General features: G+C 38.5%; 1 protein-coding gene across 1 annotated transcript in view; it reads left to right on the forward strand.

Annotated features, from left to right (window-relative positions):
• EPHA6 (EPH receptor A6) overlaps positions 1 to 25157 on the forward strand; it is an 870413-nt gene that overhangs the window by 588397 nt on the left and 256859 nt on the right. The window contains 2 exon segments of the mRNA XM_072721173.1: positions 8584 to 8631; positions 9037 to 9199. Of these exon segments, the coding sequence (XP_072577274.1) occupies positions 8584 to 8631; positions 9037 to 9199 (211 nt within the window).

A 25157-nucleotide genomic window follows, 5' to 3' on the forward strand; every position in this document is an offset into this window, starting at 1 on the left:
CCTTCCAATCATCCTGAAATACTACGAATTCGGCCTGAGATTTAAAGAGAGACCAGCTGGAACGCGACAGTGAGAAGAGTTCGCGCTTCTATCAGGTAGGAAGACGGGGAAAAAGAAATAAAGACACAAAAGGCCTCCGAGGGGGAGGGGCCCGAGGAGCCGGGCTGAGGCCGGGGCGAGTGTCCCCAGGACAGGAGAGCCCCGTCCCGGAGGAGCAGGAGCTGCACCGACCTTCCCCGCGGAAAGGCCTCCCGGGGACTTGGAGCAGGATCCCCAGAAAGGCGGGGACGCCCTCGGGCTCCCTGGGACAGTAACAGAGGAACCGCGCCCCGGAGAGTGCGCCGAGCTCCCTAAGGGCTGCAGCGCTCGGCGGGACCCGGAGCAGCTCGGAGGGGCTCGGGCGGCGGCTCCGCGGAGGGGACTGCGGGGCGGGAGCGCGAATCCAACAGCGCAGGCGCCGGAGCACAGGGCGCTGGGACACAGCCCAGGATCCGGCCTCCCCCAAGGACAGGCAGAGGGCGGGAGGGCCCAGGACGGCAAGGACGCTCCTGCCTGGAACTGAGCAGATCAGCGGCCCCGCCCGGGAGCCCCCAGGCGCTGCAGACGGAGAGCCCCGGAGCTACTGCGGGGGCTGACTCCAGGGTCCCAGAGCTGCCCCCGCCACTGGGGCTTCCTCCCGGGCCTCACGGGGTGAACAACCCCCACTGACTGAGCCCTGCACCAGGCAGGGGCAGAGCAGCTCCCCCAAGTGCTAACACCTGAGAATCAGCACAGCAGGCCCCGCCCCCAGAAGACCAGCGACGCGGACCAGTTCCAAGGGAAGTCAAGGGACTTAAAGTACACAGAATCGGAAGATACTCCCCGTGTTTTTTGTTTTGTTTTTTTGTTGTTGTTTTTGTTTTTTTTTTTGTTTTGTTTTGTGCTTTTTTTTTTCTTTCTTTCTTCTTGATATCTGATTGCTTCCCCCACCCCACCCTTTTTTTTTTCTTTTTTCTCCTTTCTTTCTTTTTCTTCTCTTTTTCCCCTTTTTTTCTTACTTCTCTTTTTTCTTTTTTCTTTCCGTCTCTCTTTTTCTCCTTTTCCAATACAACTTGTTTTTGGCCACTCTGCACTGAGCAAAATGACTAGAAGGAAAACCTCACCTCAAAAAACAGAATCAGAAACAGCCCCCTCTCCCACAGAGTTACAAAATATAGATTACAATTCAATGTCAGAAAGCCAATTCAGAAGCACTATTCTACAGCTACTGGTGGCTCTAGAAAAAACCATAAAGGACTCAAGAGACTTCATGACTGCAGAATTTAGATCCAATCAGGCAGAAATTAAAAATCAATTAAATGAGATGCAATCCAAGCTAGAAGTCCTAACGACGAGGGTTAACGAGGTGGAAGAACGAGTGACATAGAAGACAAGTTGATGGCAAAGAGGGAAACTGAGGAAAAAAGAGACAAGCAATTAAAAGATCATGAGGATAGATTAAGGGAAATAAATGACAGCCTGAGGAAGAAAAACCTACATTTAATTGGGGTTCCTGAGGGCGCCGAAAGGGCCAGAGGGCCAGAATATGTATTTGAACAAATCCTAGCTGAAAACTTTCCTAATCTGGGAAGGGAAACAGGCATACAGATCCAGGAAATAGAGAGATCCCCCCCTAAAATCAACAAAAACCGTTCAACACCTCGACATTTAATAGTGAAGCTTGCAAATTCCAAAGATAAGGAGAAGATCCTTAAAGCAGCAAGAGAAAAAAAGTCCCTGACTTTTATGGGGAGGAATATTAGGGTAACAGCAGACCTCTCCACAGAGACCTGGCAGGCCAGAAAGGGCTGGCAGGATATATTCAGGGTCCTAAATGAAAAGAACATGCAACCAAGAATACTTTACCCAGCAAGGCTTTCATTCAAAATGGAAGGAGAGATAAAGAGCTTCCAAGACAGGCAGGAACTGAAAGAATATGTAACCTCCAAACCAGCTCTGCAAGAAATTTTAAGGGGGACTCTTAAAATTCCCCTTTAAGAAGAAGTTCAGTGGAACAATCCACAAAAACAAGGACTGAATAGATATGATGACACTAAACTCATATCTATCAATAGTAACTCTGAACGTGAATGGGCTTAATGACCCCATCAAAAGGCGCAGGGTTTCAGACTGGATAAAAAAGCAGGACCCATCTATTTGCTGTCTACAAGAGACTCATTTTAGACAGAAGGACACCTACAACCTGAAAATAAAAGGTTGGAGAACCATTTACCATTCGAATGGTACTCAAAAGAAAGCAGGGGTTGCCATCCTTATATCAGATAAATTAAAATTTACCCCAAAGACTATAGTGAGAGATGAAGAGGGACACTATCTCATGCTCAAAGGATCTATCCAACAAGAGGACTTAACAGTCCTCAATATATATGCCCCGAATGTGGGAGCTGCCAAATATTTAAACCAATTAATAACCAAACTCAAGAAATACCTTGATAATAATACACTTATACTTGGTGACTTCAATCTAGCTCTTTCTACCTGGATAGGTCTTCTAAGCACAACATCTCCAAAGAAACGAGAGCTTTAAATGATACACTGGACCAGATGGATTTCACAGATATCTACAGAACTTTACATCCAAACTCAACTGAATACACATTATTCTCAAGTGCACATGGAACTTTCTCCAGAATAGACCACATACTGGGTCACAAATCGGGTCTGAACCGATACCAAAAGATCAGGATAGTCCCCTGTATATTCTCAGACCATAATGCCTTGAAATTAGAACTTAATCACAACAAGAAGTATGGAAGGACCACAAACACGTGGAGGTTAAGGACCATCCTGCTAAAAGATGAAAAGGTCAACCAGGAAATTAAGGAAGAATTAAAAAGATTCATGGAAACTAATGAGAATGAAGATACAACCGTTCAAAATCTTTGGGATGCAGCAAAAGCAGTCCTGAGGGGGAAATACATCGCAATACAAGCATCCATTCAAAAACTGGAAAGATCTCAAATTCAAAAGCTCACCTTACACATAAAGGAACTAGAGAAAAAGCAACAAATAGACCCCACCCCCAGCAGAAGAAGACAGTTAATTAAAATTCGAGCAGAACTCAATGATATCGAGACCAAAAGAACTGTGGAACAGATCAACAGAACCAGGAGTTGGTTCTTTGAAAGAATTAATAAGATAGATAAACCATTAGCCAACCTTATTAAAAAGAAGAGAGAGAAGACTCAAATTAATAAAATCATGAATGAGAAAGGAGAGATCACTACCAACACCAAGGAAATACAAACGATTTTAAAAACATATTATGAACAGCTGTACGCCAATAAATTAGGAAATCTAGAAGAAATGGACGCATTCATGGAAAGCCACAAACTACCAAAACTGGAGCAGGAAGAAATAGAAAACCTGAACAGGCCAATAACCAGGGAGGAAATTGAAGCAGTCATCAAAAACCTCCCAAGACACAAGAGTCCAGGGCCAGATGGCTTCCCAGGGGAATTCTATCAAACGTTTAAAGAAGAAATCATACCTATTCTACTAAAGCTGTTTGGAAAGATAGAAAGAGATGGAGTACTTCCAAATTCATTCTATGAGGCCAGCATCACCTTAATTCCGAACCAGACAAAGACCCCACCAAAAAGGAGAATTACAGACCAATATCCCTGATGAACATGGATGCAAAAATTCTCAACAAGATACTAGCCAATAGGATCCAACAACACATTAAGAAAATTATTCACCATGACTAAGTAGGATTTATCCCTGGGACACAAGGCTGGTTCAACACTCGTAAAACCATCAATGTGATTCATCATATCAGCAAGAGAAAAACCAAGAACCATATGATCCTCTCATTAGATGCAGAGAAAGCATTTGACAAAATACAGCATCCATTCCTGATCAAAACCCTTCAGAGTGTTGGGATAGAGTGAACTTTCCTCGACATCTTAAAAGCCATCTACGAAAAGCCCACAGCAAATATCATTCTCAATGGGGAAGCACTGGGAGCCTTTCCCCTAAGATCAGGAACAAGACAGGGATGTCCACTCTCACCACTGCTGTTCAACATAGTTCTGGAAGTCCTCGCCTCAGCAATCAGACAACAAAAAGACATTAAAGGCATTCAAATTGGCAAAGAAGAAGTCAAACTCTCCCTCTTCGCCGATGACATGATACTCTACATAGAAAACCCAAAAGCCTCCACCCCAAGATTGCTAGAACTCATACAGCAATTTGGTAGCGTGGCAGGATACAAAATCAATGCCCAGAAATCAATGGCATTTCTATACACTAACAATGAGACTGAAGAAAGAGAAATTAAGGAGTCAATCCCATTTACAATTGCACCCAAAAGCATAAGATACCTAGGAATAAACCTAACCAAAGAGGTAAAAGATCTATACCCTAAAAACTATAGAACACTTCTGAAAGAAATTGAGGAAGACACAAAGAGATGGAAAAATATTCCATGCTCATGGATTGGCAGAATTAATATTGTAAAAATGTCAATGTTACCCAGGGCAATTTATACGTTTAATGCAATCCCTATCAAAATACCATGGACTTTCTTCAGAGAGTTAGAACAAATTATTTTAAGATTTGTGTGGAATCAGAAAAGACCCCGAATAGCCAGGGGAATTTTAAAAAAGAAAACCATAGCTGGGGGCATCACAATGCCAGATTTCAGGTTGTACTACAACGCTGTGGTCATCAAGACAGTGTGGTACTGGCACAAAAACAGACACATAGATCAATGGAACAGAATAGAGAACCCAGAAGTGGACCCTGAAATGTACGGTCATCTAATATTCGATAAAGGAGGAAAGACTATCCATTGGAAGAAAGACAGTCTCTTCAATAAATGGTGCTGGGAAAATTGGACATCCACATGCAGAAGAATGAAACTGGACCACTCTCTTTCACCATACACAAAGATAAACTCAAAATGGATGAGAGATCTAAATGTGAGACAAGAGTCCATCAAAATCCTAGAGGAGAACACAGGCAACACCCTTTTTTGAACTTGGCCACAGTAACTTCTTGCAAGATACATCCACAAAGGCAAAAGAAACAAAAGCAAAAATGAACTATTGGGACTTCATCAAGATAAGAAGCTTTTGCACAGCAAAGGATACAGTCAACAAAACTAACAGACAACCTACAGAATGGGAGAAGATATTTGCAAATGACGTATCAGATAAAGGGCTAGTTTCCAAAATCTATAAAGAACTTATTAAACTCAACACCAAAGAAACAAACAATCCAATCATGAAATGGGCAAAAGACATGAAGAGAAATCTCACAGAGAAAGACATGGACATGGCCAACAAGCACATGAGAAAATGCTCTGCATCACTTGCCATCAGAGAAATACAAATCAAAACCACAATGAGATCCCACCTCACACCAGTGAGAATGGGGAAAATTAACAAGGCAGGAAACAACAAATGTTGGAGAGGATGCGGAGAAAAGGGAATCCTCTTACACTGTTGGTGGGAATGTGAACTGGTGCAGCCACTCTGGAAAACTGTGTGGAGGTTCCTCAAAGAGTTAAAAATAGACCTGCCCTACGACCCAGCAATTGCACTGCTGGGGATTTACCCCAAAGATTCAGATGCAATGAAACGTCGGGACACCTGCACCCCGATGTTTCTATCAGCAATGGCCACAATAGCCAAACTGTGGAAGGAGCCTCGGTGTCCATCGAAAGATGAATGGATAAAGAAGCTGTGGTTTATGTATAGAATGGAATATTCCTCAGCCATTAGAAACGACAAATACCCACCATTTGCTTCAACGTGGATGGAACTGGAGGGTATTATGCTGAGTGAAATAAGTCAATCGGAGAAGGACAAACAGTGTATGTTCTCATTCATTTGGGGAATATGAATAATAGTGAAAGGGAATATAAAGGAAGGGAAAAGAATTGTTGGGAAATATCAGGAAGGGAGACAGAACATAAAGACTCCTAACTCGGGGAAACGAACTAGGGGTGGTGGAAGGGGAGGAGGACGGGGGGTGGGGGTGAATGGGTGACGGGCACTGAGGTGGACACTTGACGAGATGAGCACTGGGTGTTTTTCTGTATGTTGGTATATTGAACACCAATAAAAATTAATTAAAAATAAAAAAAATAAATTAAAAAAAAGAGTTATGACCAACGGGATGTATTACCTAGGAAATTGAATACATACATGTCATCTAACCAGCAATTCCTCTGTGGCGCAAACTCCAGGAAAACTTGCACACATACCCTACTCAAACACGTCCAGAATTTAGCCTGTGAGGATGAATAAAAAGGTCTAGATGGTTCTGTAGCTAAGAATGGTCTCTCCTGGATGACAGCTACTTAGAATTGGAGTTGCCACGTCAGCAGAGAAGCAATTAGCCCAAGTTCTGAGACAATAGGGCCCTGTGCTTGTAATGTATAAGTGTTAACTTGATTTCCCAAAAGCTTCAAATACCAGGAGGGAGGACTGCTGTTCAATGGAACGAGGAAACCCTCATTACTGCTGTTTCCTGAGTCCTTCTCTTGGCCTGCTGAGAGGTGGCAAGATGTTAAGACAACAGTCACCACACTGCTATGATTTAGGCTGAGGAAACGTGTAAGCACATTTCCTACCTGAGGATTTATATTCCAGAGATGTAGCAGCTACAGATACACTTTTGTGTATAACAGCAGAAGTGGCTAAAAACTATTTGGAAAAGGTGTCCTTTTCTCACTAACTTTACTGAGTAGGAAATTACTATTTAGCTACATTTTAATGAACTGACAAAAACATGGTGTGTCATTAGTGTGCTGCCATTCTAAGAGTAGGTTTTAAAAATCTGTATCTTTTCTCTTTAAGGATGAGACCGAGTTTATTTTTTTCAGGGCTTTATTATTTTTTTTCTCAGTCATCATTTCCTATTGTGAACTACCATTCAAAATACACCGTAACTCTTACATCGCAAGAAATTCCATCAAAGGTGGAATATTCTTTTGTAAGTGAGATTGAAATCCAAAAAGTTCTTCAAATTTCTACAAGAAACAACATCATCTCTTCTATTAGTGCACAAGGAATTTTTTTTAAGATTTTATTTATTTATTCTTGAGAGACACGGAGAGAGAGAGAGAGAGAGAGAGAGAGAGAAGCAGGCTCCATGCAGGGAGCTCGACGTGGGACTCGAACGCCGGGTCTTCAGGAGGACGCCCTGGGCTGAAGGCAGTGCTAAACCTCTGAGCCACCTGGGCTGCCCACAAGCAATTTTTTTTCTCTATTCTACAATATGGGTGTCAAACTGCCTAATCGTAAAGTCCTTGATCTTAGCTCCTTTTTTTAGCCCTTAATTGATTACTACCCTCAATAGTTTTATAGATTTTATGTCTGGTTTTTATCCTAGGTAGGTACTTATTTACTTCCTAAATTCAAAATTACTTAGAGATAAATATAAACTGCAGTTTGTCAGTTTTGTCTTTTTTAGTTAAAATGTTGCTATTGTTAATTCATTTTTTTCTTTGTATTTTGTGTTCAATAAATAGTTCTATTTGGGGTGTAGATGGCAAATTCAATTCCTCACTAGACTCAGAATAACCATGTAGCATATAAAGTTCTGACAAATAGGGCCATAAAATTTAAAAATGATCTTTAAGATTAGTATATTTTTCTCAAAAGTAGCTTTAGGGAAATGATTTTCATAGTTCTAAATCTTAAAGCATCCCCAGCAAATAAATGGAGTTTGACACAAACTACACATGTGTAGATTTGTATAACTTCATTTGTTAATCTGGAAGATCTCCTGAACAACACAGATTTTCAGGCAAAGGCTACGTGAAATTTCGATGGGAATATTAGAGATAGTGTTTAGGCATCAAATGAGTGATTCAATTAATGATCTTGAAAGTCACTTCTATCCCTACGACTCTCCATCATTAGATTTATGAGAATAGTGGGGAATGAATTTAAGGACCTGGTGACCTATTTTGACTTGTGAATTTAGAGGAGTTATTCATACAAATACAGTTTTTTTAGATACCCTATTAAAATATCATTATAAAGTTATTGAACAGTAACACTGTACAAAAACAGTATTAAGTTTAATTTGTCTCCACCAGCAGCATATTGTGGACAGTCTCCTATATGTTCTGAGCTGGTGGGCAAGAGACCCCCCTCGGAAGACCCTGGCCGGGTCATTCAGTCAGCAGAGGTGAGCCTTTCCCATTGGCGAGGAGAGGGAGTAGCCGGGCAGTTACCTGCAGGTGACTGGGAACCTAGCCTCCCTCCCTGCCTCTGCTTCTGCAGGTGTGGCTAGACCTTTCTCACCTTGCTGTGTCTCTGATGCACCTTTGCGGGCAGACTGTCTTAAAACCTACCTCACAGTGGCTGTGCGACTTGTACCTCTTTGCAAAGGTAACTGTGATATCTGGGGGAGGAGCCAGTTCTCCCTTCAGGGAAAATTGTCATAGTTTTCTGTTTCAAGCTGCATTCAGCTTGAGTCGTCAACCACTGCGGCATCACTGAGTTTTGGAACAAAGCGACTGAGTCAGGATAAAATATATCCAATTTTAAAAAACAATTAATTTATGTTTCCTTTCACCCACAGGCCTACCCACGGATAGCGCCGGCATTTTGGCACTACCTGCGGGTAGAAGTGAGTAGCCGTACTTGCCGCCCCCCCTTGCTCCTTGCACTCTGCTCGTGTGCTCTGATCGGACATGCGCATTTTGCTCCCTGTGCAGCTGCCATTCTGTGTACACGTGCTCTCACGCCACCACCATTTCTTAGAGTTGGAGCAGAAATCCGAATCACCAACACTCCCAGTGCAAGTTTATATAAGATAATCATCTCTCTTAATAAATTTCCAAGTCCAGGCCATATCATGTGCATCATAACGATAAATAACTCAATGCTGAATGATGGAAAACCATGCTTACACCTCTCTTTAATCAGTATTTTTGATATTCAGAGCATAATTCCTCAGCTTAACACAGCCATGTTTCTAGGAAACAGTGGAATAACTCTACTTCATTTCCTCTCTCCTCTTTTCTGTCCCCAGGAGCATGAGCAGCTCACCTACTCCTCCACGAGGTCCAAGGCACCCAGCGTCATCATCACAGGCCTCAAGCCAGCCACCAAGTACATATTTCATATCCGAGTGAGGACTGCAACAGGATACAGTGGCTACAGTCAGAAGTTCGAATTTGAAACAGGAGATGAGAGTAAGTTTTACATGAACATATAAAATAAGACATTAATTTAGTACTATTCCAATCTGACCTGATAGTTAAAAATCTAATGTCCCCAAATGTGAATAGTCTCATCAGACAGGATTCTGTTCATGGAAATACTCATACAGACATTTCGGTTAATGTTTTGGTGCTATCATTAAATGCCTCCATGAAATGCCTTGCTCTCCCACATTGTAATGTGGCCCAAATACATCTCTTTATGCAGAATTCATCACTCATGCTATAACATAGAGTCTCAGTGGGTGGTGTCAGCCTAATTGTTTACCAGTCTTGGCATCATAATGTGATACTAATGAAAACTTGGGAGAGAATAAAGCCATGAGCAAATGATTTTAGCAGTTAGTTCAACATTGTGCAGCTTTGGCTTGTTATCTCAAATCAATAAAAACAGTGGTCAGGAGAAAAACTCCACTGAAATGTACTTTATAAGTTTAAATATAGACACATGGGCTTAATTAGAAACTCAAATTAGTTTCATAGCCTCCGCGTGTTGGAAATCAAAATGGGAGACAAAAGTGAGTGAGGTGTTCCAGTGTCATGTAACATAGGCTTTGAGATGTTTTATTTAGTCTAAATCCTCCTCTACCACTGAATTCATTTTTTTTTTTTTACTTTTAGAAATCTATCTTACTGTTACCTTTGTAAAGATAATGTGGGTGGCTTTTGCAATGTTCCTTTATGGAAAAATGTTCAAATATCTAATTATAAAAAAAATCTCTTCCCATCATTACTAAAATACCTGTATTTATATAAGAATTCAAGAATAGCAAAAATAGTATAAAAATTCTTTATAAATAACAATAGTAATAGCTACTATTCATTGAGCTTTTAATAAGTGCCAGAAATTATGTATTTTATATGTATTATTCCACTTAAACCTTTCCACATCCAATGAGACCAGTATTATTTTCCTAATTTTACTCATGAGAAAACAGAAGTCTAGAGAAATAGAGCAGTTTGCCCAGATATAGGCAGCTGGTTAGAAGAGAAGCTAAAATTTGAAACTGAGGGCTCTCTTATTCCAAGGTCTGTGCTCTGAACTACTCCACCATCCTGTCAAGTTCTTTCATTTGAATTACTAAAAAGTGATAATGGTAAGATCATTAAACAGGCCCCAATTCCTCCAGTTTGTTACTCCCTCAAAATGAAGCTGTTTGGATTTCAAATTCTGTGACAGAAAGAGTGTTGTTTTTACATTGATGAACATCACTTCACAAGAACTTCCTCATTGTAACTATATCTAGCTAAAAAGTGCAAAAGCACCAACATAATAAGAAAGAACAGCTTAGGGAGAGAGAGTGAACTAATGAATAAAAAGAACACTCATGACCTGAATGTGTCTTATCAGTGATCATCATTTATAATCATACTGGAGACTACTAACTCTCAAGCTAGAGATGATATTGGAAGTAGCATGTAATTATCACAAAACATAGTTCCATAATTTAACAGTATAAAAATATTCAAAGTGCCATCTGTGCTATGTCCTGTTGACTATTTTTCCCCTACTCAAGACTTATTCTAGGTGCAGAGCCAGAGGATGCAATTCAAGGAAAGTTTGGTTGGTCCTGGAAAGAGTCCTGTCACTGTGTTGTTCAGGCTGTGTGTACTGCATCCTTTCATCTCAATTCTCTTACTTTCTTTCACAGATGAAGAAATTTATCTTTTTTACAAGTATGACATTTTTGAGGATTGCATCATTATGTCAAAAATATTTCTCAGACAGACCTATAAGGCTAAATCTAGATAAGTCATTTGTGTTTATCTGGGACTTCTAGAGAAAACAATCTAGTCTAATTTAAAAAAAAGCCCTGATCTAAGTATAAAAAATTAAATTTGGCTTAACTTGAAATTTCAACTCATTGTACTTTCAGGACTGGAATTCTTTCAGATGTTATATAAAAATAAGTACTTTGAAATTTCGTATCAGAAAAGGTCTTGTACTCACTAGTGACTCAGTGTAATGTTTATTCATCCAACAAAAATGCACAAGACACTAAATATATAATACTCTATGTGAGGCTCTGGGGATAAAAAAAAAGGTAATAATAAGACCAACAACCTTCACACAATTTATCGTCTAGATTTGTGGGAAGAAAATGAAAATTTAAATAAAAATACAAGGTTGGTGACATATACTATCATAAAAATGTGCAGAGGATGCTTTGAGAGCATAGAGAAGAAACCCTAGCTGGGCATGAATGGCTCATGAAGGGATCGATTGGAAGGTGAGAAGCTAGGGCTCATTTTGGAAAGAGAAGTAGTAAAGGAATAGCAAAGACATTGAGGCCTGAAGTAGCATGAAAATTTTAAAGAAGAGCAAATAATTTGGTGTGGCTGCACTAAGGAGACATATAGGTGAAATGGTGGGAGCTAAAGGCAGGAGGTTAAGCAAGAGCAACATGAAGATGCTCTTTGGCCATGTGAAGGATATCGAGCCTTCTGGTGATGCTGAAGACCTGTGAGAGTCTTAATTATGGAGTACCATGACCAGTCACATGTGCAAGACCCTCTACCAAGTAACATGTGCAAGACCCTATACTGAGAAGTTTACACAAATTATCTTCTTAATTCTGACAAGATGATTTCTCCTTTTAGAAACATAAGTAGCTTTACCAGAATCTGATAATCAATGAGTGGAGGTGCAAGATTAGAACCATAGAACCATCTGACAACGGCCACAACAGACAGCAGAAGACATGTTCCGAATCACTGATTTGTAAATCACATGAAAGTTACTTTTATTAGATCCTTGAAGAGATAGGATGTCTGAGAAGAATCTGAAAAATGTGTTTGTCTAAACCTGGAATTTGGGTAAATAGAATGGTTCAGTTAAGCCTAGGGGAAAACCATTTAAAGAATCATTTTTTTATCTGGTTAGTTTTAAATTGCATTTTCAAAGCATGCTGTTTATATCCAGAAGAGAATTTCAGTGAATAATGTCATAGTAGGATACGGGCAGGTTTACTATAAATTCAGGTATATAATGATATGAATCCCAATCTACAGCATCAGTCTTTTTCTCTTCATACCCTCCTAGCTCATCTTTTAATTTCTATAGCTTTTGTTTCCTGAGTAGTGACTGAACTAAGTTCTCTCTTGTGTATTCTATTTAATTAACTAACTTTACAATACATGCATAGAGTTGGGGGTGGGTTGGGGAAGGGAGATGAAGTTCTTGCATTTGATGGCCAGGTTCAAATTTTTTTTTTAAGTAAGGAAAGTGAATTAGTTTACAATTTAATTCTCTTCAACCATATCTGTTTTACATGGTTCAACTCTTCGTTTGCCAGTAAGATAGTGATATAAAATATGAAAGAACTCCTTTACAAAATTATAGTATTCTTAACTGAATAGTGTTCTACAAATATAGTGGCATCTGAATAACAATCACAGTCATCACTGTTGCTCTTTCAGACCAGCAACAGGATTTTTTTTTCCAGAATCAAATGTGGTGGAAACTGGCTAACCAAGTGTAAAGATCACTATGACTGCTATGAAAAGAGCCTAATGACCTAGACCAGTGGGTTTCTTCTCCCCCCACGTCTACAGAATAACCTCATTATATAAATGTATATGGAGAGGTAAACAGATGACAGGTAGATGAATATATATTGATAATTAATTGATAGATATATAAAGAAAGAGGTAGATAATCACTCCTATATAGTCACAAAAGGACGTTTCTGGTTTAATGCTAGTATTTCATATGTCTGCTAACATCTCTTTGACAAAAAAAATGTACAACTAAATGTTATGTCCACTAACGGAATTTATTGAGTACCTATTGTGTATTGGTCTTCTTAGGAGGTACTGTTTTAGAATAGATATAACAAAATTACAATAAACTACAGAATCAGTAATAAGAAAGTAGGACTATATAAACATTCCTTGTGTATCTTCTTGGGAGATAGGTGAAAGATCAGTGTCAGAAGCAAATATGAGAATTTTCTCAATATTAAAATGAAATTCATATTAGGCCCCAAGCTATCAAACACACACACACACACACACACACACACACACACACACACAGATTAAATACAGACCTTTTTGGCTTATATGAATGAAACAACAGGAAATTTTAACCGCCTTATAATTATTATAATTTCTGTCGTTATTTTCTGGAGAAAACGTGCTTTTCAATGGAGAAAAAAATGACAATTAAAATTTTAAAGTTATCTACATAACCAGTAATATCCATATTTTTACAGACTTCTCAGAAAAAAAGATATTTTATTTAATTCTTAACAATAATCTGTTTAAAATTACACCTACCTTTTCTAGAAAAAGAAATAAAAATAATTTAAAGGAAGTCAAACATTTGGTTATTTAAAATACCAAGACTTTAAAAAAAATAAAGATTTATTTATCTGAGAGAGAGAGAGACAGAGAGAGAGAGAGAGAAACAAGGGGAGGAGGAGAGGGAGGGAGAATCCCAAGCAGTTCAGGGGATTTCAGACCTGAGCTGAAATCAAGAATCAGATGCTTATCTGGTTAAGCCAACCAGGGCTCCTGAAACACCAAGATGTATCTAATATTCAAATGTATTTTAGAGTAGCAGAACATAGTTTCATGTGTACACTTTTAAAACCCAAATAAAGTATATCTTGCTATATTGCAGTCAACTTGAACATTTTACTTTATACTGAAAGAAAACTTGTGAAACTATCAAGAGAGTGCAGAATCCATAGTTTAAAGCCAATTTTTGAAAGAAAGCTGGAAATTTACACAAAGTATTTAGCAGTTTACCTCTCCCATTGTTTTAATGGTTATCCAATGACCCGGGAGAAGTAATACATAGCCAACATGTAAGCAGTGCATTCTTTTCCCCTGAAAGGATTAATTATACCTTAAATTTTAGCAACAACCAAACTTAGATTTTTATCTAGAAGCTACATAAAGCACTTTTGTTGCACAAAAGCTGCATCTGTCAACATTTTAAAATGTATTATTTACCAAAAGTAGTAATAATGAACTAGATGTATATCACATAAAATTACCACACAAAAATCATCATGATCAACATTAACTAACCAAAAAATAAATTACTAAATTTATGGGTATTTCAAATACCCATTAGATTACTGAATTCATTGGCATTTCAAAATAAAATCATATATCGTGTCTTACATATGTATACAAAAAGTGTTACTGTAGATACAAATGAATGAATTTAATCACTTAATTAGTTTGAAATATCCATAAGTTAGCTATTTTTAGTATGGTTTCATATTTGAGCAATTTGATTAATTTTAACAATTTACAAATAGGAAATGATCTTGGGATTATGGTTCAATATTATGTCTCTTATTCCTTCCCTAATTTGTTCTTCTTGTCTCCATTGGACCAATTTTTCTATATCCCACTCTGTACACTTAAAAACTCCAAGTCACTGAGTATTTTCTGCCACATAAAATGTGAATTTCTCAACAAATATTCAAATCTGCCTCCAATCCCAATACAGACTGACATCATTCTAGTCCCATATCCCCCCAGTTAACACAAACTCTGAGAAAATGTATGGGTGCTTTACACATGAAATTTTCTGGATCATCATAATTCTCAGCTTCTTCTATGACTTCCAACTGTTAGATTCAGAAACCTATCACATCACAAATAGTTGGTTCAGCTCATCTGCTACTCCTCCTGAAAGGTTCTGGCTCAGTCTAGTGAAAAATTCACTCTTTCCTCAGACTTTCTATACTTTATTATGTAAGCACTTAACTATTTCTTAGTTTTTACTTCTTTGAGGCTAAGGACTATAGCCAGTGTATCTGTGTGTCTCATGAAATGTCTTGCTAATAGTTTTTAATGCCTATTTAATCAAATAAATGAATAACATACAATTTTTATTTTATTTTTTTAAGATTTTATTTATTTATTCATGAGAGAGAGAGAGAGAGAAGCAGAGACACAGGCAGAGGGAGAAACAGGCTCCATGCAGGGAGCCTGATGTGGGACTCGATCCCAGGACCCTGGGGTCACAACCTGAGCCGAAGACAGACGCCCAACCACTGAGCATCCTGGTATCCCAACATACAAATTTTTAAAGGCTAAAAATGAGAGAATAGCAGGTTGCCTACCAGTCTAAACAGAAGGATCAAATGTTTTTATTTGCCACAGATAAACATTTTTTCTTGCTTCATTTTCGGCATCAGGCTGTAACTGGCCTGAGTTGTATAGAAACATGATATGTGGAACTTTAATTACAAATTAATTCTTAATTCTAAAATTGAGGACATGTTATGTAGCATTAAGTGATATTTTTGTTGCCGTGTAACATATTTTCTTCCTTAAACTTCCTTTTTTAAAAATCGCTATTATGTTTTTAAAAAAAAGTCTCTATTATTTTTTATCTGGTCTATTGGTTGAAGCCCAATCTGTACTGCTTCAATTACTTAGGATGAAATTAGCTACATCATTATTAACAGCAGCCAGAAATTTGGGGACGGTTATTAATGGTGAAGCGTGAAGCAGAAAGAGGACCAGCTGACCCTGGTGGAGTAATAAAAAAAGTTAATTAATCAAGCAGGAGGCAGATTTCATTTTTATGAGTCTAGCAGAGGAGGACGAATTCCAGTATGTAAGATTTTAATTTGAAATAATCTTCAATCAATAGCACACTTTTCCCCCCAATCAATAAGCACACTTTCGGTGCTGGCAACCATAGCTATCTAAAGGCAAACATCAGTAGGAAAGAATTCTCTAGTATTTAGGTTGTCCGTATATAAATTGGCCTACCTTATGAGGTAATGAATGTCCCTCAGGATAAGAATTTGTGCTGAAGCTTGCTGGATAATTATTCAGCATATCTCAGAGGAAACCATGCTTTGTTTAGGAGACAGTGATATACGTTCAATGTAACTTCTAACATTGAGATTCTATCAGATAATATTGAATTCTAATTATGTTCCAAGCACTATTCCATCTTTGTGGACTTTCAACTATTATTATGTCCATTTTATGGATCAGGAAACTGAAGCACAAACGAGTTTAGTGACTTACCACACTCCCACAGCTAGTAAGTGTTGGAATGGGCATATTATGGGTATATTATATTATTCGGGGGTAGTATTTTTCATACTAATGCTCAGAACTGGAACTGAATTCCCTTTATACCCATTCAGTGTTTTTACTTTTCTAATTCGCTTGGTCATTACTTCTGATTTTCTACCTGATTATTTTTTATTCTTGCCTCCAAGTCTTCACCCTCCCTTAACCAATTATATTTTTCCCTAACAAAATGTGTGTTTTAATATAAACAGGGATCTTCAGAAGACTGTAATTATTTATAAATCACCATGCATCACGTTCAGAGAGCTGTGTGTGTGTGTTAAAGTACAGATTTTTAGACTAACACACGCATGATAGACCAAGTATAACTCTGAAGGGACAAAATAATGCACTTAGTCTGACTACCTTACACGATCAGGGACTTGATGAAGAATAACTATTTGCAGAGAAAATGGAAGTCTCCTTTTAAGAAGACTCTGTTGATAAAAAAAGGATAGTTTGCTTCAGTTTGGGGTGGGTCAAATAAAGATTTTAAATGATGGGAACCAGGCTCATGTACTATAAGACCGATTGAAGGTTCAAATATGAAGAATATTAAAGATCAAGATCATAACTTTGTTAAATGGCCTGGAAAAATCATTAACTATTAACAAGTACTTAGGAGCTAGAAAATGTTCATATTAACATGCAATGTTACACTTTATCTCATATTAAAAAAGGGAACTATCAAATAATAGTGGATCTATTTATAAAAACAGAATATAGGTTTATTTTAAGCCGATAGCCACAGCAACATATACAAAAATATGAACTCTGGGAATCCCTGGGTGGCTCAGCAGTTTGATGCCTGCCTTTGGCCCAGGGTGTGACCCTGGAGTCCCAGGATCGAGTCCCATGTCGGGTTCCCTGCATGGAGCCTGCTTCTCCCTCTGCCTGTGTCTCTGCCACAGTGTCAGTTATTCAGGATGAATAAATTCTGGAGATCTAATAGGTAGCATCGTGACTATAGTTAATAGTACTGTATTGTGTATTTGAATTTTCTAAGACAGTAGATCTTAAATGATCTCACCATACACATACAAACACACACATACACACACACATACACACACACCCATAATAACAATGTGAGGTGTTGGATCTATTAATTAGCTTAATTGTGGTTATAATTTCGCAATGTATATGTATATCCAAACATCACATTGTGCACCATTAGTATATGCAATTTTTGTCAGTTACACCTCAGTAAAGCTGGAGGGAAAAAACAAAAATAAATAATATACATTTTCTGTTTTCAGGAAGCTCACCACTAAGCCACACTAGAGACTCTCCTAACAGTTTCCTATTTATGTCATTCTTGAAGTCTAATTTTAATTTGACTTGATTTGAGAGGAGATAAGATTTTTTTCTATCAGCTATCATATAAATTGCCTGAATTTTTCTGTCAAGTTACTTGACTCTACAACCTTGAATTCTTCTAGAGAGCAAAAATATTCCTTAGACACTTCAAATTGCTTCAAATTTAGTGAAAAATATATTCCCTATATAATACAATGAAGATTTACAGCCATTCTTCAGGCTACACAAATCAGCTTTATTGATTTGTATCTTGAAGTGGCTTCTTTAAATGTCATAGTCCAGTGGTTAGGAAAGCATTAAGGACAAAGTGAAGAAAACCTAATCTCTTAATATAACTGTATTTAGCCTATCTGGAACTGCTGGTGTGATTCTTAATTATGGTTGACCTCCTACCTAGTCTTTTGCATGGTTATGTACTCTGCCCAAGAAAGGATAAGGAGTATTGTGTTATTTGGTAGCTACTTCCAGAATGATATTGTAAGCATGAGGGGAGTTCTAGCTAGCTGAGGAGTTATGCATAGTGGTGATACATTGCTGTGATTCTTACAGGGAGAGGGCACAAACACCTGATTCTAGGATGAAATTGCCCTCTAGGAAATCCCAGACCACAAGGATGACGCAGCATAGGGCTTGGGTTCCTTTTACAGCTTGCTTTCCTACTTCCGAATGGAATTCTATCCCTAGGGTAATCCATCATTTTTAGAGCTGAAAAACTTGAGAGTTGAGTGAAAGAGTTGTCAAAATGTCCAAGGTGGGTGAAAAGTATATTATATAAAATATATAAATAATAAATATTATCTGCCTGTGTCAAAACATAAAGACATATTTTGAATTTTTCTATTTGTACAGTACCAGGATGCAATAAAAATAAGTTTGAGTTATCTAATGTAACATCTTTTAAATTTGTATTCACTCAATGCAAAACATCTGTTTTTGCTGTACCTCGCCATGAAGTCACAATACGGAATAGACAGATGTTTGTAAAACAAACCCATCCAGCTCTACCAAACCTTGTTTGAATAATTAGGAAACAGCTCAAGTATTTGCATTATACTTTACTTTTTCAAGGGAAAGAGTAGTTCAGTGAATTTAAGTTAAATAACAGGGATTCTTGGCAAAATAGCAGGAGCCCTTTAAAAGATTGGGCTGTGTGTGCATAAACCCAAGCATGACATGCATGAGGATATTACCGCCTATAAAGATAGGCGAAGTAGCAGAATATGGTACCTTTGCCGCCAGATATAAAATAGCTGATTCACAGCAAACTGAATCTCGTATTCTCTTATGCTTTTGGAAAACTGAGCATCCTTTAAAAAATGTTTTTGCACTATAGTTATTTTTAAAATAAGTAGTTGTGTTAAATTTGCTGGTTACAAAACCAGAAAGCAGACTAAATGGTTTTTTCAACAATCATTTTCAGCATTTCTGTAAACAGTAAACATTGCAATATTACTTATTGAATTTAGCATACATATTTACACACATATATACACACACACATACAGGTAATACGTATATTCTGCATGTACACACTCTTCCTATTTCATTTTGAGGTGAAGAAATGAAATTGACAATGTCTTCCCTAACATTGCTTAAGTTCTTATCCTTGGAAGTAAAAGAGTTTATTTCTAAATTTGATACAAAATTTGTTTCTAAATTTGACATAATGAGAGAGAAAGTGAAGGGCATCTAAAAAAAGTAGCAAAAGCTAAAGCAAGCAGAATGTTTAATTGTTCAGTTTATCCATTCACTCTCATTTGGTCTGACCGTACTAACCCATGGGCCAGATACAGAAGTAGGCGCTGTGGATTCAAAGATAAAAAGAATAGACTTGTTCTTCGTTTTCACAAAAGCTTGTGAGAGGTTCAGAAAATTAAGCAACATTATAAGGTTGTATGAGACATTTGGGGGAACACAAGGAGAACTCAAACCAACTTCTGTCAAGGAAGGCTTCCAAAAAGAAGTGATATCGTAAAGGAAACTCTAAGGTCAAATAAAACTTGACCATGACAATGAAAGGGATGGAGAGTGAGGTAGGGGATAAGAGGATTGGGAAACTTCTGTTCTCTCGTGTATGCAGGCCTACATATGAAAGTGGAACCTTCTAGTAACTGAGAAAATTTTAGTGTGGCCAGAACCATGGTTTTCAAAATGTGGGCCCCATGCCATGATCAGCAGCAACACTTAGGAGAATGTTAAAAATGCAAATTTTCAGACTTCACCATATACCTACTGAATCAGAAACTCTGGGGTGAACCCAGCATTCTGTTTTAACGAGCCCTCCAAGTGATTCTGAGGCACGTTCCAGTTAGAGAATCAGCAGCTTCAACAGAGAGAGGGGTAAGGAGTGTTGGGGGTGATGATCTTGGTACAGAAAGTACAAGACATGTGGCTGGAGTCATAGATAAGCAGAGGCCATGCAATGCCATCTGATCTTGCCATGGAGCTGAAACCTTCCTGGGTTTTTATTTTTCTTCCCTTTGTCTGTAGTTTGGAGACAGGCAAGCCAATCAGAATGAGTTTCCCATGACTGACTCCTCTGGTGCCATTGCTAACACATCTAATTTTCTCACCTTCATTTTATCCACACTAAAAATAAAGCCTTTCCAAATATCTTTTCATTGTCACTCTTAGAGCTGTCGTAACTTCCAGATTCCCTAGAGACTATTTTGGCTTTAGAATTCACCTACCAAAGGTGCTGGAACCTTGAGAATTATCAATTTAAATTCTAACACATGCTTGCACTCTGCCAGCGTGTAAGCCTGCATATTTCTCCTTGACAGTTCATATTTGGTGTCTGGACTTTCAAGACATGGTGAATTATGACTTGCTCACCAGAGCCTCCTGAGAAAACTGGAGCTGAGCCATCCCATACCAAACTTTCAATGAAAGTTGGTCAGTTGCAGATTTCTGGAAATTAAGTTATTTGGAAAACTTCGTGGAACTAGTTATCTCAAAGGCAAAGTTAGACACCAAGACTAATATGCTACACAAGATGGTCACAGGCTTGTCTCAGGCTAGGTTACTTGGTTGTATGGTCTAATTGGCAAAGACAATGTAAGACTTGGTATTTTGGTTCATGACCATTACCCACTCTAGACACTAGTTTCTCATAAATAAGATAAAGGGGATGTGCTAGACGAGCTATACTTGCTCTAAAAATAGAGAACTCCTGAGTGAAGTGGTTAAGGATTTGGGCCAGACCAAGCTCTGCCACTCTCTAGGTATTAGGACATAAGGAAGGCCATTCAGTCTATGTAAGCTTTATCAGAAAACTATAAATTTACTTATTTGTTTGTACACTGATTTATTCAACAAGTATCTGTGAAAACACACTCTGTACGCCATACTAATTGCTGTTCTACATGCTGTGGTTGTAACAGGAATAAACAAAGATCCTCGGCATCCTGTCCTAGAGCTTGCATTTCAGAGAGGAGGGAGACAAGTGAACAATGATAAAATATTTAGAATGTTAAGTGAAGCAGAGCTCTGTGTGTTGCCTAGACCTCCACTTCAGGACCAGGCACTTACTTGTTTTCTTAGCTAGTGGGAGTGCTGCCTGCCAAAGGCTCCTCCCGGCTGAATTCCTTTCCAGACATCGCCTCTGTCCAAAAGAAGTCGCATTCCCCAGGGTCATTTCCATTCCCCAGAGGTGGGAAGAATCCAAGTCTGGTCATCATGAGGTACAAAGTTGAGTCCCAGTGTTCAATTCAAGACAACTGTGAAGGGTCATCTTGGCCCTTGAGATCTGTAGAGGTCTTTGTAGCTACGACATGGCAGTTCAGCTGCTCCATTGTCCCATTTCTGCCCCCTAACTTCCCAGCCTGTCCGTGCTGAGGTCACTCTTTGATAAACCTGCTACGTGTAAAGCTGCACTGCAGAATCCGTGCCCCAGGAAACCTCCTCTAAGACAGGTGATGAGAGATGCTCTAGAGAAGAGTAAAGCTGAGAAGCAAGACAGGGAGTGCCTATCTCCTAATGTGATCATTAAATGTTAACTATCACTATAATTTGAATTATTGCTGTGAGCTAGGCAGCTGGCAAACACTTTGTGGAGGAGGGTCTTAACCTTGGCCTTGAAGAAAAGGAAGGATATAAATAAGCAGAAAGAACAAGGAAATTTTTCATGATAGCAGTTGATTCATGCAATTCAATTTGACAGATACATCACAGATAAATAGACAGCTAAAAAAATTAGTGAATTTTGGTTAAAAATTCAAGCTTTGGACTTAACCCTGGATTTATTTTTATTTTTTTAAAATATTTTATTCATTTATTCATGAGAGATGGAGAGAGAGAGAGACAGGCAGAGGGAAAAGCAGACTCCACGCAGGAGCCCATCTTAGGACTCGATCCTGGGACCCTGGGATCACACCCGGAGCCAAAGGCAGACACTCAACCATTGAGCTCCTCAGGCCCTAACCCTGGATTTAGATCTTGACCCTGTCACTACTTTGTTCAAGTCAGCTAACCACTCTATGCCTCAGTTTCCACATCAGGAAAAATATGGGTAAGAATACCGCCTACTTTCTAGTGTTCTTGTGAGTATGCACATTGAGTTCATGCATTGAACATTGAGTTCAATGCATGTGAAGTACTTAGCAGAATACCTAGTGCATGGGCGGTTAGGGCTCAAGAAGTGTTGAGTATTAATACTGACATTATTGGTATTATTCTTCAGCCCTAAAATTCCATTCTAGCAATTTCGAAATTGTATTTTAAAAATGAAACAATATGTTTGTCTTCTTGCATCTAGACCTCCCGCTAGAGCAATCAAGTCATGCTCTGAATCTTCCCTTTGACATTTATTTTTCAGGCCTATTAGCTTACCCCTGAGACAGGTGGCTAGTCTTGGTGTTCGTTTTTGTTTAATTTTTATAGGATGAGTGGGATTCCCCAGATGAGTTGTCCTCCCAGGACCTAAGCACATGGACATGTGGACAAGGAAGCTCTACACTTGAACTTCTGAGATACCAGATCTTAACCAGCACAGTTTGCAGGTCAGGGATCCTCCATCAGTCCTATTCCCAGCAACATCACCTTGCAGACCCAGAACCACTGTCCTTCCTGTTTCTAGGGAATCAAATTATTTATAAGTGGGGCCACTTTTCTTTTAAATACTTAAACCATGAAAGATTTCAGCACCAGCAGACAATATAACATCATGGTTCAAGACTGCAACTCTGGCACCAAGCTACGTGTACCTAAAATTTTGTTTTTTGTGTTTTTTTTTAAAGATTTTACTTACTTTTTCATGATTTTACTTATTTATTCATGACAGACGCACAGAGAGAGAGAGGCAGAAACACAGGCAGAGGAAGAAGCAAGCCCCATGCAGGGAGCCTGACATGGGACTCGATCTCAGGACTCCAGGATCACGCCCTGGGCTGAAGGCAGGCGCTAAACCACTAAGCCACCCAGGGATCCCCTGAAATTTTGGTTTTGCCACTTCTGTATGGGTGACCATGGCAAGCTAATTAACGTTTCTGTAACTCAGTTTCTCCATCTATAAAGTAGAGCCTAAAATACATGTGAAGGCTTTAGAACGGCGGATGGCACATGTAAGCAGCGTAGAAGTGTTTGTTATAATAGTGACTGTCCTTGTTTTGAGAGAGACTCAATCATGTATTTGGTCTATTATGATATTTTTTTGTATGAGCCTATGCTGTAAATCAGCTGGCACTTATTTCATAAGGAAGAACGGAAATATAAAAAAAAAAAAAAGTGTAATTCTGGAAAGAAAACTTCCTTAGGTACAATCTGTGGAATTCTCAGTTGTCAAGTAGAAATGACCCAGAGCCACCTATCCCACAATTTTTTTTTTTTATTTACAATAGAGAGAGAGAGAGAGAGAGAGGCAGAGACACAGGCAGAGGGAGAAACAGGCTCCATGCAGGGAGCCCGACGCGGGACTCGATCCCAGGACTCCAGGATCGCGCCCTGGGCCAAAGGCAGGCGCGAAACCGCTGAGCCACCCAGGGATACCTCCCACAATTTTTTTTTAATTAAATAAGTAACTAACTGATACACAGGAATAAGCAATCCAGAGAAAATGAAATTTAGCTGTATATTGAAATTTATATTTTGGCTCAGAATAGATATATAACTAACTGCAAATTCTATAAGTAATAAGCACGGAATATCTTGTTTAAGGAAGGATTTTACTTTTTCAAATTATGGAAGAGAATATTTGAACTTTTACAGAGACACATTTTTGCCTTGCATCATGACTGGAAAGAGGGCTGTTCCATTCTTTCTTAAATTAATCCAAGTTGCCCGGCAGACAAACAAGTGAGAACAAGAGTTTGAGTTATCTAATTGCCTTTAGCACATTCTTTTTTCTGTCATGTTCTGTACTGTAGCATTCAAAATGCTTTTGGAATCCTTCTAAATCACTTCTCACTGTGCGTATTTATCCATCGTAGGAGCTGCACCATTTTAAAACCAGCTAGCTTTTTTAAAACCAGCTAGCTTTTTGTCATTTTTCTTGAGAACCTCATCCTGCTCAAATGCCCACTGGGATGATAGATTTCAAATTGAGGTAAACAAACACATGTAAAGATACCCAATTAATACCCATGGAAGTTTTTTTTTTTTTTTTTAATTTTATTTATGTATTTACTTGAGAGAGAGCACACAAGTGGGCAGAGAAGTAGAGGGGGAGGGACAAGAAGACTCTGAGCTGAGCGCAAAGCCCAATGCAGGCCTCAATGTCACGACCCTTGAGATCATGACCCAGAGCTGACTGAGCCACCCAGGCACCCCACCCTCCACGGAGATTTTTTTAAGTTATATACCTTTACAATAACTGTTAGCTTGATTTTAGCAATATTTGTAAGCATGGTAAAAGTATATCATTCATGATTATACTCTACCATTACCCTTGAGGTACAGTCAATTTAATGAGTTTTCATAAAAAAACAAACTTCTGCACATGAGACTATGTCTCTGTCATCATTTTCTCAGTGCTCTTACCACTTAAGATGGAAGGAGAAATAGTTTACTGAAAAGGAAGGTGAAAAGTGAGTACATAAAAGATTGATGGGGTAATTCTTACCTTTGCATGGATCAGTGACCTATGCCTCTAAGACGCAAGGACTTAACATATCAGAGGAGAGATCGAGGCATTCCTTACTTGGTCCATGACTGTGAAGATAGTTGAAGGAGTCGTATATGCACCCTTAGCTTAAGACTTCCAAGAGCTTATACTGTGGAAATTGGGGCATCAGAACTGGTGAAAAATAATAGAGCTCAGTTTGGAAAACAAGAACAATTAGAAAAATACATTTTGTTAATATTCAGAGGAAAATCAGTATAGAAAACTTCACTTAAAGCTAGATACAAAAAAAAAAAAAAAAAGCTAGATACATGCACTTCCATTACCCCCAAACCCACCAAAAAAGGAATGTAATACATGAATTAGTCAAGCTAATAAATATGTGGGATTTGGAAATTCTTCTCATGATTTAAAAGGAGATAGAAATGACCTCTATTACACTTTTTGTTAATCATCCAGAATTATTTAATCAAACATTTTGTTTAACAGAACATG

Source organism: Vulpes vulpes, chromosome 1 (assembly GCF_048418805.1).
Source record: "Vulpes vulpes isolate BD-2025 chromosome 1, VulVul3, whole genome shotgun sequence".
Lineage (NCBI taxonomy): Eukaryota > Metazoa > Chordata > Mammalia > Carnivora > Canidae > Vulpes > Vulpes vulpes.